Source organism: Myotis nattereri (genome assembly GCF_964212035.1).
Source record: "Myotis nattereri genome assembly, chromosome: 6".
NCBI classification, from domain to species: Eukaryota; Metazoa; Chordata; class Mammalia; order Chiroptera; family Vespertilionidae; genus Myotis; species Myotis nattereri.
The window spans coordinates 61,944,669-61,958,716 of NC_138081.1; the positions used below are offsets into that span (position 1 = coordinate 61,944,669).

General features: G+C 36.9%; 1 protein-coding gene across 5 annotated transcripts in view; it reads left to right on the top strand.

Annotated features, from left to right (window-relative positions):
• Nucleotides 1-14,048, top strand: part of AFG1L (AFG1 like ATPase) — a 163,895-nt gene that overhangs the window by 56,667 nt on the left and 93,180 nt on the right. For all 5 annotated transcript variants that reach the window (XM_081093851.1, XM_081093852.1, XM_081093854.1 and 2 more), the window contains one exon: nucleotides 2,242-2,300. In XM_081093851.1, coding sequence (XP_080949977.1) covers nucleotides 2,242-2,300 — 59 coding nt within the window. The remainder of the gene's footprint in view (nucleotides 1-2,241; nucleotides 2,301-14,048) is intronic.

The window sequence follows — 14,048 nt, forward strand, 5'->3', positions numbered from 1 at the left end:
TGTATGCTTAATTTCTAGTTGGTTCCCCAATATAACATCGAGGGTCTCATTAGTTTTCTTGTAGATCTCATTAAGTTTATCGGCGGCTTCTAAACAGTTCTTGAGAGACCTTAAAAGTGTGGTTCTGAACTCTATATCTTCCATTGACAATTTTGTCCTATTTCTTTGTCTCTGCATTTTGTTATGCTTTCTTGGTGCACCCCCTAGTGGTCTTTGTGCGCAGTCTTGTTGTAGTTAAGCCTTGATTGTTGTAGCTAATACCAGGGAGGGTTTGACCTCCAGGCCAAGTGGCTATGAGAATCAGCTGTGTCTGCAGTGAGAGAACTTCTGTCCTCTAGGGAGGTGCTAATCTGGCGTTTGCCTGAGGCTATCCGGCAAATGCTTCTGTGCAGGGCTTGGCCGGGGCAGTTCACACAGGATCAACAGGGTGGGCCGGAGAGAGCAGTTATGGCGGCTCTCAGTCCTGTCCCCAGTGGCTCTGCCTCTCTGAGTCCCAGCGACCGCTGCAAACTTCGGAGAGAAAGCTGCACTCGCTCTGACCGAAGCCAGACAGTCCCGCTTCTCCCGTTTGAGTCTGGGTCCCTAAAGACTCGCTCGGATCTGGAGCTCAGAGTCTGCGAATCCCTCCTGATTGAAAACGCCAACCGCGCCCTCCGCCGCCAGCCCGCTCCGCGCACTCCGCACTTCAGAATTTGACTTCAGCACTGCGCCTCCTCTGAGTGTCCGTATGCGTTTCTCTTTCCTTCTAGTTGTAGGACTTCCACTCAGCCAGCGTTCCTGTGGTTCTGGGTGATGTTCGTTCCGTTTTTTAGTTTCACTTTTTAAGTAGTTGTTCAAGGCAGCAAACTCCGGCGTTAACCTATGCCGCCATCTTGGTTCTCCGCAACACCTTTCTTGATAGAATCACACAAAATATAAATAGATAATAGGTTTTTAATATGATACCAAATATATGTATATCAGTTCAAAAGTCAGAATGATGCTTAGTAAAGAAACTGTGATATTTCTACTACAAGTGTGAACAAGCTAAGGATGCCAACTATTAGTTTTTAACATTGAATTACAGTAAAGTCCAAGATTATAGGAATAACTAGGTGATAGTGAGGGGAACCAAGAAAAAAACCACATGTTTTGACTACAGGGATTCACCAAGATTAGTCATACCACTCCTTTCTCAAGGTTATAAAAACAAACCACCAACCCTAATATGGGAGCAATAAATAGGAAAGAGAAGTAAGAGAAAATTTCTGTTTTGTATTTTTTAAAAATCAGGAAAACATAGACTCTGTGATGTAGAAGATCTAAGCTGAGAGAAGACTACGGATTCAGTGGGAAATCTTTTTTGCTTAGAAATCAGCTGAAATAAAAGGAAGCCAAATAAGATAAGAAAAGAGATGAAATAAAAATCGGCATTAGAATAATTAAAGTGTAGAATTTAAAGAAAATTAAATTAGTGATGTAGGGAAACAACTTGGGAAGCTCTGCCAGTGTGTAGAAATAGAATAAATAAAATAAAATGCTGAAAAAGGTAAATAAACCCCATGGAGGAGAGGTTTTAATGTAAACTTATTAAAAAGAAATGCTTGAGCTGGCCAGTGTGGTACAGTGGTTGAGCATCTACCTATGAACTACTAGGAGGTCACAGTTCTATTCCCGTCAGGGCACATCCCCAGTAGGGGGCCTGCAGGAGGCAGATGATCAATGATTTTCTCATCATTGATATTTCTATTATATCTGAAATCAATAAAAAATTATTATTATAGTTTAAAGCTAATTTGATTGAATGCTTTTTGATCTTTCTTTGATCGTTAATGTTTTTTTCTTATTAAGAATATAGTGAATTTTGTTTAGTACCAGAATAAAAATTAGTTTTGGTTATATTTTCCTTTTTTTTGTTTGTTTGTTTGTTTGTTTGTTTGTTTATTTATTTATTTATTTATCAGTGGAAAGCTTTATTTGCCAGGCTAATATATAAGCTTAAATTATGATTTAGGCTAATACCAGCCTTACCTGGTTTGGCTCAGTGGGTAGAGCTTCGGCCTGCAGACTGAAGGGTCCCCAGTTTGATACTGGTCAAGAGCACATGCCTGGGTTGCGGGCTCAATCCCCAGAGGGTGGCATGCATGAAGCAGTTGATCAATGATTCTTTCTCATCATTGATGTTTCTATCTCTCTCTCCCTCTACCTTCCCCTCTGAAGTAAAAAAAGAAAAAAAAGCCAATACCATTTTTTTTCTTTCAGATCTCTATAAAAATGGACTACAAAGAGCTAACTTTGTACCATTCATAGCTGTCCTGAAGGTAAGGAAAATCACTTACTTGTGTTCACTGATTAATATCATGTTGGTTGATAATTGAAGGCTTTTAAAAGATTACTATGATGTGGCATTCAAGCACAATTCATTTTTATATTTTGGTAGTATTAGTCAAAGACACAAGAGGAGAAAATAATCTTTTTTATTTAGCATTCATTAATATGTACAGAGGAAAAATTACAAAATATAGTCTAAATTATTACCTAACTGAAACATTTGATAGTTTGTATTTTATAAATTTTAATTTGAAGTTTGCTCATAAATATTATAGTGGAATGTTTAAACTTATACATTGATTTCTGAAAAAATGATTAATTTTTCTGTTTCCTTCAGGTTAACATGTTTTCCCAGCTATTGAAGTTGCTATTCTAGAGTAACATTATTACAAAAATATTCTAATATATTTAAATGTGATTGCCATCAAGTTACCATGAAATCATGTGAAGTTGAGGCACATAAATAATTGAAATATTTGTGTGTATCATCATGGCAAAGAGTTTAAAATAGTCTTCATTACAATATAATTAAGAATAAAATAACCTCTTTTTCACTATTAATATTAAGTATTTTTTACATGGTTATTCAACAATTCCACATTTTTCCAATATTTATTAATAATCTACTATGTGCAAAGTGCAACATGAGGCATAAGGAAAAATATAATCATGAAATAGACTATGTTACATTGCCTGCAAGTCATTTATAATCCAGTTGGGCATATAGTATTTACACAAATACCTGTAACACAAAGCAAAATGTAATAACTACCAAAAGAAGCATAATTATGTGCCAAAATATAATTCCCATAATTCTTAGGTACATAATTTTTCTCAGTCCATAATAACATATCTGAAGAAAGGATAAAGTTGTATTAAAAAACACCCACAAATCTAAAACCTCAAAAATTCTTACCAAGGAGGAGTAAAAACAGTTTATCTTCAAATATTCTAAAGATACAGTAAGACAATTTTTCTGAAATATACTTAAGTTGCAATTGTTGTTGGTGCCAAACTTTATTCCCTGTACTATACTAAGGAGACTTCAAACATCTGTTTCCTTAACCAATTTTAGTTTCCCAGAGGATTTTAATTTCTCTGTGATATTTATAGATGCAGAGAAAAGTACTTTTTGAAAATTTTGCTGTTAGTAATTTTTCCCCTTTATATTCATGTTCTGCATATGAGAAGGTAGATTTGCAGTATTTTTTTTTCATGCCAGGAAATCCAAAGTGAAATTGTGTACAAAGATACCAAACTATAAACAGTGAAACTAAGAAAAATAGCTACTAAAAATAGTATCTTCATATAGCATGAAATACACAAAATATAAAGAGAATGTTCACAGAATGAAACAAGTTAAAAGGTTCTCAAGGAACTTAGTAGCTGTACTGTTTTTTAACACCAAATATTTTTTGGCCAATAATTTGTCATATTTCAATATATAATAATAGCATTTTTAATAGGTAACTAAATTGGCCAGATTGAATTTAATTTTTACCTCTGTCCCACCCTTAATGTTTTTCTAAGAGGAAGAAAAACCAAGTAGATGAATAATTCAAATTTGGAATCAAACAAGAACTGAGATAGGTCCTGGCCAGGTATCTTAGTTGGTTAGATAGAGCATCGTCTAGATAAGCCAAAGTTGTGGGTTTGATCCCAGGTGAGGGCCCATACAAGAATCAACCAATGAATGCATAATGAATGGAACAACAAATTAATGTTTCTCTCTCTCTCTCTGTCTTTCTCTTTCTCAAGTCAATTAATTTTTTTTAAAAAGAACTGAGATAAATAATACACAATTTGAAATTGAACATGGACTGAAATTGTCAGAAAACTAAATACTGGATTGGATGAGAAAAGATATAAAATGTCTCATTTATTCAAATGATTTTTAAAAAATATATATTTTATTGATTTTTTTTATAGAGAGGAAGGGAGAGGGATAGAGAATTAGAAATATCGATGAGAGAGAAACATTGATCAGCTGCCTCCTGCACGCCTCCCACTGGGGATGTGCCCGCAACCAAGGTACATGCCCTTGACTGGAATCAAACCCGGGACCCTTCAGTCCGTAGGCCGACACTCTATCCACTGAGCCAAACCGGTTAGGGCAAAAGATTTTTTAAAAATATATTTTTATTGATTTCAGACAGGAAGGGAGAGGGAGAGAGAGATAGAAACATCAATGATGAGAGAGAATCATTGATGGGCTGCCTCCAGTACACCCCCCACGGGGGATCAAGCCTGCAACCCTGGCATGTGCCCTTGACCAGATCGAACCCGGGACCCTTCAGTCCACAGGCTGACTGTTCTATCCGCTGAGGCAAATTGGCTAGGACCAAAAGACTTTTCACATGTAACAAAACATCATCTTGATGGTCATCCTGATGATGTGTGCACTAGAGCTGCTTTTCCTGAGGCTTGGGGAGGCGGGGCAGTTTCTATTGTAAGGAAAGGTTATAACATATTAATTTAACTGACATTTTGCCTACTCATGTTAGTGTTACTCTTTCATTTTGGTCCATCTGAGAGAAGTGTATAACAGAAATTAATCTTAAAACAAATAGAGAATCTTCTACACTAATAAAAGACAAAGATGCTAATTGACCATACCTTTGCTACACCCAAGCCACGCCCACCTGCCAATCAGAGCCACTATATGCAAATTAACCCAACCAAGATGGCGGCCAGCAGCCACAGAGCTGGAGCAAGGAGGAGGCGTGGTTGCCCCTGCGTTGGAAGAAGCCAGGCTTCCCGCCTGCTCTGGCTGGCTGTGGCCTCCGCAAAAGGCAACAAAGTTTCAATTATAGAAGCTAAATAAATCCCAGATACCTGCTTCCAGCCAGCCTCCACTGGGAGCTTGGGTGGCTGGGGGCCATGGCCAGCCTGCAAACAGCCATCAGCCCCTCAACCAGGCTGGCCAGGCACCCCAGCGGGGACCCCTACCCTGAAGGGGCTGTGGCCAGCCTGCAAACAGCCACCAGCTCCTCATCCAGGATGGCCACACCCTCATGGGGTGAGGGTCCCTGCTGGGGGGTTTGGCCAGCCTGCAAATAGCCATCAGCCCCTCACCCAGGCTGGCCACACCCTCATGGGGTGAGGGTTCCTGCTGGGGGGCTTGGCCAGCCTGCAAACAGCCATCAGCCACTCACCCAGGCTGGCCAGGCACCCCAGCGGGACCCCCCTCCCTGAAGGGGGTGTGGACAGCTTGAAAATGTCCCTCAGCCCCTCACCCAGGCTGGCCAGGCACTCCAGCGGGGACCCCCACCCTGAAGGGGATGTGGCCAGTGTGAAAATGGCCCTCAACCCCTCACCCAGGTTGGCCAGCCACCCCAGCGAGACTCCCACCCTGATCCGGGACACCCTTCAGGGCAAACCAACTGGCCCCCACCTATGTACCAGGCCTCTATCCTATATAATAAAAGGGTAATATGCAAATTGACCCTAACAGCAGAGCGACTGGGAATGACTGGTCACTATGACACACACTGACCACCAGGGGCAGACGCTCAATGCAGGAGCTGTCCCCTGGTGGTCAGTGTGCTCCCACAGGGGGAGCTCTGCTCAGCCACAAGCCAGGCTGATGGCTGCCAGTACAGCGGTGGTGGTGGGAGCCTCTCCTGCCTCCTCCGCAGTGCTAAGGATGTCTGACTGCAGCTAGGCCTGCTCCCCGCTTGCAAGTGGACATCCCCCGAGGGCTGCTGGGCTGTCAGAGGAATGTCTGACTGCCAGCTTAGGCCCAATCCCCCGGGAAGCGGGCCTAAGCCAGCAGGTGGTCATTCCCCGAGGGGTCCTAGACTGCAAGAGGGCACAGGCTGGGCTGAGGGACCCTCCCGAGTGCACAAATTTTTGTGCACTGGGCCTCTAGTAATTTAATAAAAAGAGATTATAAATGAGAGAGAAATTTACTTTGGGAAATTACAATATAAAGTCCATTTTTTCCTTTACATTTTCTTTTATAAACCAAGTGATGACAGGTTTGTAATTCACTATAAGAACTTGCAAGTTGTTTCTTGAAGTATTATTTTTTAATCAATGTTTTATTGTGATAAAATATACACAACATTTACCATTTTAACCATTTTAAGTGTACAGTTCAGTGGCATTAAGTACATTCACATTGTTGTACAACCATCACCTATCTGCAGAACTTTTTTATTTTTCCAAACTGAAATTTTGTGCTCATTAAGTAATCACTCCACATTCTCTCCTCCCCCAAATCCTGGTAACCACCATTCTACTGTCTGTCTCTATGAGTTTGTCATTTCTAGGTACCCGGTATAAATGAAATCATGTAATATTTGTCCTTTTGTGTCTGGCTTAAATCACTTAGCATATGTCTTCAGGGTTTACTCATGCTATAGCAAGTGTCAGAATTTCATTCCTTCCTAAGGCTGAATAATGTTCCATTGTGTGTTTATACATTTTTGTTTATCCATTCATCTGTTGATGGACATTTTGATTGTTTCCATCTTTTAGCTATTGTGAGTACTGCTGCTGTGGACATTTGTGTACAAATGTCTGCTTTACCCCTGCTTTCAGTTCTTTTGTGTATATACCCAGACATGGAATTGCTGCATCGTATGGTAACTCTATGTTTAATTTTTGAGGAACTGCCATTCTGTTTTTCACAACTGCTGTACCATTTTACATTCTCACCAGTAATGCACAAGGGCTCCAGTTTCTCCAACTCTTGTTCTCTTTCTTTTAAAAAGCAACAGCCATCGTAATTGGTATGAAATGTTACCTTGGAGTTTTGATTTATATTTCTCACAATACTACTGATGTTGAGCATCTTTTCATGTACTTATTTGCCATTTGTATATTTTCTTTGTAGACCTTATTTAAACTTTTTGTTTTAACTGGCTATTTTCCACACTATTCTGGCAGGAGGAGAGGCACTGCCACCTTACTGACAGATATAGGCGTAGAAGTCCAGGTTCCCTATTCAGCATCCATTGGCACCTGAGTCAAGGGTGCCCTGCCTATCTCCTCAGACATTGTGGGGGTGGGGGTGATGCTCACTCCTGGCTGCAGGGAGGAATGTTTCAGCTCCCCACCTAGCTTTCATTGACACGACCCTGTCAGGAGTGTTGGGGGCTCTCCCCTCAGCCTTTGCTGGAATGAGTAGATATGGTGCCACAGTTTTTTCCTCTTAAATATGCTGCTATTTTCTTGGCCCTTTGACTAAAGAGAGCAGGCTTTTGTTGGTCTCATTTTTCTGTGTCCTTTGGCATTTCTGAGTTTCTGGTGGCTTCGTCTCCAAGCCTGGGGTATATGAGTCAAGAAGAAAACCAGAGAACTCCCCATTCTGTTGTTTCCCAGGTATAGAGGTCCCTAGCTGTTCTTCCTTCCTTCTACTGTTCAGTGTCTTCTTACATTGTTTTGTATGTAATTTCCAGATTTTAAATAGTACAAGCAGAAGTACATCTGCTCCATCTTCCAGAGCAGAAGTCATTTCTGGTTTTGTTTCCATGGTCTGATATTTTTCCTCATTGTGGGTCCTACTTTCCTGCTTCTTTTCAAGTCAAGTACTTTGTGACTGGATGCCTGTTCCTTCCTTTAAAGCTGTCGAACTTTATTTCAGCAAGTGATTACCTTTCTTACAGATTAGCCTGATCTGATCGAAGCTTGTTTTCAAGCTTTGTTAGGGAGTCTAGAGTAGCCTTTTCTCTAGGACTGCTTTAGCCTGTCTTCCAGCTGGGGCCCTTCGAGGCTCTCTGCTGAATTCCCTTGTGGTTCACCGAAGCCCTCTACTCTGGCTGTAGACTGCTTAGATCTCCCAGCTTTGTGTGGACTGCTCTTTGCAATTTAATATTTGGCCAAAGATTACAGACACTCCAGACATCTGCAGAGAGAGTGTCTCTTTAGTGGCATTTATTTTAAAGAAGAAGGCATCGTGTTTTTTTGTTTTTGTTTTTTTCAGGCACTCAGTTATATTTCCCATAGATACAGAAATATAAATAGGATAACTATAAAAGAAAGTGATGGGCACAGCTTTCTCTCCTGTGTTTAGAGGAATCATTAATTGATGGTATAGTCACATGAGGGAGTATATTTTCCTTTCTTGGAAAAATATTTTTATTGATTTTACAGAGAGGCAGGGAGAGGGATTGAGGGTTAGAAACATCAATGAGAGAGACACATCAATTAGCTGCCTCCTGCATACCCCCTACTAGGGATCAAGCCTGCAACCAAGGTACATGCCCTTGACTGGAATTGAACCTGGGACTCTTCAGTCCACAGGCAGACGCTCTATTCACTGAGCCAAACCTGTTAGGGCCAGAAAAATATTTTCAAAATGCTTTTGATAATGTAGTATAATTCTTACAGATAATCTAAGTGAAAAAAATGTGATGCAAGAGTATATGTTACTTTCTCAACTATGGAAGTTATACACATGCATGGAAAAATACTGGAAATACGTATCCCAAAATATAAATAGAATTATTTCTGAATAATAAGATTATAGACAATTTTAAGTTTTCCTTTTTAGTTTATTCTAAGATTGCTCAATCTTATATTATTTTATAGTAATAACTCTTTTTTAGAAGGTAAATTTTAGCCTATCCTTCTCAGGAAATCAGCACACCTAGATAGGACTACCCATATTCAAAGTTGAGAAATTAACAAAAAGTAAAATGGATTTCTCATGTGTCCTATGTATAGAGGCTATTATGAAAAGAAATGAAATGGCAGATGCAGGAAGGAAGCAGCAAAAGCAGACATGAACTAATAAGTAGAAGCACATGAAGAATATACTCTGGAAGAACTCACTCAGGAAATGGGAGACTTTTTTTAGATAAAACTTTTCTATATTTTAAAAGAACTTAAAGAAGTTATGGTTTCATTGAAATAAGAGATCAGGGATGAAATAACTGCAAGATTAGATGAATCTTACAGACTGAGGGTGAACCCTTTACAAAAGTGAAAAGCATTTTAGAAAAATCAAGGTAAAGAATCAACACTGATAAAAACAAAATCAGTGATAAAGGGACCAGACTTATGAAACAAATCACACAAAATGAATAGTCAAGGATAAGAAATAGAATAGTAAGAGATTAAAATTATTAGAAAGTGCTAGATATGGAAAGCAGGCAACAGAGATAAAGCATCCACATAATTCATATTTCTAAAACAGAACACAAAGATAAAATAGAAAAATAATACTTTTTTTTCTGGTGCATAACTGAACTTCAAGGATAAAGAAAGAATCCTATAATTACATAGAAGAAAAATCCGTGGGGGAAAAAATCAAGCTGGACTGAGACTTGTACACCACAGTGGATACTAGGATAAGATAGACTAGAATAGTTTTTACTATATTAAAATTTAAAAAATTTAATTTAAGAAGATGTGCCCTTTTAAAAAAGTTATCTTTATTGTTGAAAGTTTTACAGTTGTCCCCATTACACCCCCCCCCCATTGGTCCCTCCTCCTCGCATATGTGCTCTCTTATTAGCTAGGCTATTATGAAACTCTAAGGTCGCGGATTATATTTTTGGATATATGGTAATTCAAGAATTATAGTCCTCATGAAGCTTCCTGAGCAAACTAACATTTTATGCCACCAGTCAAATTAATAACTTATAAATGAGATGTTATAGTAAGAAAACATTGGTGGTGGTCATTTGATTCTGATTAAATGTTGTCTTACTCTGGTCTGTAAGTCAGACAGTAAAAACTTTTTCATAAGTGTGAACTTCTGTAATTTGAGTTAACTAAAGAGTACAGTGATGGAAACCATGTCTCAGCAAAGAGTTCCTTAGTTTGTATTAGAGAAAGTAGCATTTTATAGATTGCTGGTTAATTGTTGATAGAAGGGAGGAAACTAGGTGAACCAACAAATAAGAGGGTGGTTTAGTATCAATTTCAAATAATTCGGTAATTTGAGAAATATAAGCTTTGTTAGGATCAACTTTCTTAGAAATATCTTAAGAGTTATTTAAAAAGAATAATATCTTAAATGTATATTCATTGAATAATATACATTGAACACAACCTCATTATATTGTAAACATTATTTAAAATTATTGTGAAAGGAAAAGAGGGCCAATTGATACTTGATTGGGATAGATTCTTAGGTTAATTTCAACTAGCTACTATTATTGGCCTTCTTATTACTGGGTTGCCTGCCAAGCATTGCTCTTCCTATCTGATCAAGTTTTAGCAATCCATGATATTTTAGACAGGTATTTTATATTTAGGTAAAAGTCTATCTATTCACTCTATCATTTTTTGTTTGATTCATTCCATAATGAGTCCTGAAGGTGATAAGTGCTATTAATAATTTTTAGAGTAAAAAACAATTCTCCATGTGAATTTTATTAACTTTCTCCTTATGCTTTTCTTAATTAAACAGTATGTACCAATCTAAAATAATTTCCCCATGAGAAATGTTCCTGTACAATATTGTATGTAGTGTTTTTGCCATACAGTGATAGATTCTGTTATCAGTAATGTAGCACTTTCACTCTATTTCACAGTCACATTTTAGCAAGCTATCTTTTTCTTAAGTTTTCAAGATTTCTGTTTAAAATTAAATTAGTTACGTGATTAATAGATTACTGAAATGATAGCAATAAGCTGGTCAAAAGTAACTGACAAGGCATTCTACAGTATAATTTTCTCTCCAGTGAATGCCATTTAGATGATGAAATTAGGGGAAAATAGGATACTAGTATTAACTCTTATAAATATGAATTTTCTTCTTATTGATAAAGTGTGGTCCATTTGAAAAACATCATAATCTGATGTGGTTTAATATCTATTGAGTTTAAATATGCAACAGATAAAAATACTTTATAATCTAAGGCAGTAACAATTATGTTAGGATTATTATTACTTTTATAATATTTGCTTAATGTTCCAGTTATTACTTCATTTCTTCTACTTGGTTGTTAAGGTTTTTCAGTTGTTATGCATCCTTTCTCTAAAACGTAAAAAGCCATGTATTAGCCTTTGTGTTTTTGTTTCCTCAGGGATTTTTTTCAAAGGAATGTTATACCTATAGTGAACTCTGAGACTATTCCCATGGTGTGATCTCTAGTTATAAACTTTAGAAACATTGTTTATAACCCTTAGGTAAAATGCTTCAGTGTTCAGCATTTGTCCAGCCACCTGCACTTGCTAAATGTGTATTTGCCATTTTTTCCTGAAGCCGTTTTCATTTCATTGGTGAAATTGATTTGTCAGTTTGTTCGTTATAACTTTCAATACTAGAGCTTTCACAGGGCGAAATAATCAGAATCAGCCTTTGAGGTCAGTGCCAGCCCCATTGACCTCCACTGTGTTGTCACCTGAGGCAGCCTAGCAAGGATTAACCCTTGTTAGTGTGATAATGTCTTTACTTACGTGTTGGCTTTTTAATACATAAGATTGAAAGAAGTAAAAGACAGAACAAAAGTAGTAGACTGAATTCCTGAATTGAAAAGGCTTGTGGCTTTCCCCCACAAACCACTAAATTGTTCATTTGAATTATAGTAATTAATATTTTAAAATATGAAAATGAGTATTTTTCTTAGAAAACATTCCTATGATTACCAAATTTTAGGCTAAATAAATTAAAGAATATATTGTCATAAACTAGTCCATTTCATCCATGTTTAAAAAAAATATATTTAAGAAAATCAGCTATAGTAACAGGCATCAAACGTTGTGATGGTATTTTTGTACTGTGTCCTTGAAATTACTAAATATCTAGAATAAAATTTTTGTGTGATTTGGATTTAAAATGCAATTCTTGTTTTCTTCATCCAGGAATGTGCACCTAGTATTAGTCAGGGCTTTTCTATGGAAAAGTAATTTAAGATTTCTCATGAAATATATAAACTATAATCTGTATTTGTATAATTACATATACAATATATAATTATATATTTATATCAAACTGGAATATAGCAAGCTATTGCTTATATGTAAAATATGTAGTGTTTAGGTCTTGAATTCTTTTCCCTTAGAATCATAGGTATTTTGGGTTAAACTATAAGAAATCAATTCTTTAATGACAAAAGTTGTTTAAAGGAAGTGTGTCTTAAATATGTGTTAGTTATTTGACTCATGAAATAAATTAGTTTAATTACACGTGGCAATTTCCTTGGCTAGTGATGTAATGTGAAATAAAATTCTCCTTTTCCCCTCCCTGAAAACTCAAGCCAATTAATAGAACTTTTAAGCTCTTTGTCATAGGCCACCATGAAGGTCTGCAGAGAAGAACTTTAATCCAATAAACATTTCACTTAGATCATGAAAAGAAAGCATGAGGAGACACTCCCGTGTGAGAGGGTGTTACTATGATTCCAGCCATGAAGAGATGTGAAGAATTTGCCAAAGTAACAAAGAGGTCCTCATATTTAAAGCACAAATGTGTCAAAACTAACAGAATAATTATTTAATTTGCTTGAACTCTATATTGAGAAAACTCTAAAAAGCCACAACTGTTTTCTTCAAAGCCTTCCCTGTTGGGCTGGACGGACAGGGCAAAGGGAGGTTGTGAGAAATCCAGATAGCAAATAACACTGGCCGAAGCTGGTCAGAAAAGGGAATAGATAATTAGACATAATTAGCGTGTATGAATTGTTGTCTCTCTGCCCTTAGCTTGAATAAATTTTGAAGAAAAAACTCTAGTAGTGAAAATCCTTTGATGTAGGAAGAGTCATTGTGGCTTGGCAGCATAAAGGCAGTGTTTTATACTTCTTACATAATGGCTGTGGTACAGAAAGAGTGAATGGACTCTGCACCCCCCTGTCTGCTTTATAGCAAGGACTTTTGGATTCTCTTGAAACAAAATGCATCACAAGTTTTCAGTGTTTAGTAATGAGGTAGCGGACCTCATCAGTGCTCAGGGGAAGCCATCTTTAGCTTTTGTTTAAATCTTAATCACGGTTTTTTTCTTTCTGGGAAATCTGTTTTCTTAAATCAACACTTCTGTTTGTTGTTTTTTTTTTGGCACCTCCAATAAGAGGAAGGGATGATGATCATGAAAGCTAAAGAGTTAAACAAAAATTATCACAGAAAAGACATGTATTTTTGTGCTTTTAATTCCAGATGAAAAAGATACTTGCTATATTTCTTTTTGTTTCAGGTCAGTAACATTCTAGGAAGGTTATTGTATAATAAAATGTGTAAGAAAACATAAAAGGAATGATTTTTATATTGGTTTTTGAAAGAACTTGTTTTCAAATTGAAATTGCACAAAGTAAATATGTTCCTATCTCTCTGTGGTTAAGTTTTTAAATGGAAATCACTTTGCTTAAAGATGTTATTCAGTAGATTTACCATAAACTTCACTTATTTGAGAGACATAGTAAAAGTACAGGTTTGGGAACCAAGGTCTGTGTGGTTGCTCTTTACTACTGGGAAGAACAGTTTCTTGAGAAAGCATTGTATTTATTTTGAAATTTTCTAAGACCTGAAACAATAAATCACCTAAAATGCAGTATCACTTTATTCTGATAATTAAATTATGTTCACTTGGACTAAAACATTTTTAAAAAGAGAATTAGCTATTTCAAAGCTCTAAAGTGAATTATGTATTGGGGGAGGGGCTAAAACAGTTTATATATTATCTGTAAGTAAGTTTTATATTTTTGATAAATTGTCTTCCATCAGCTATTTTGGAATTATATATTTTTAAAAATATACCCTTCACATACTTAAGTGCTCAGATTTTCTTCTAATTAATATTCTTGACATATTTTAATTATAAGACTGCAGTAGTTATCAGTGATCCATTC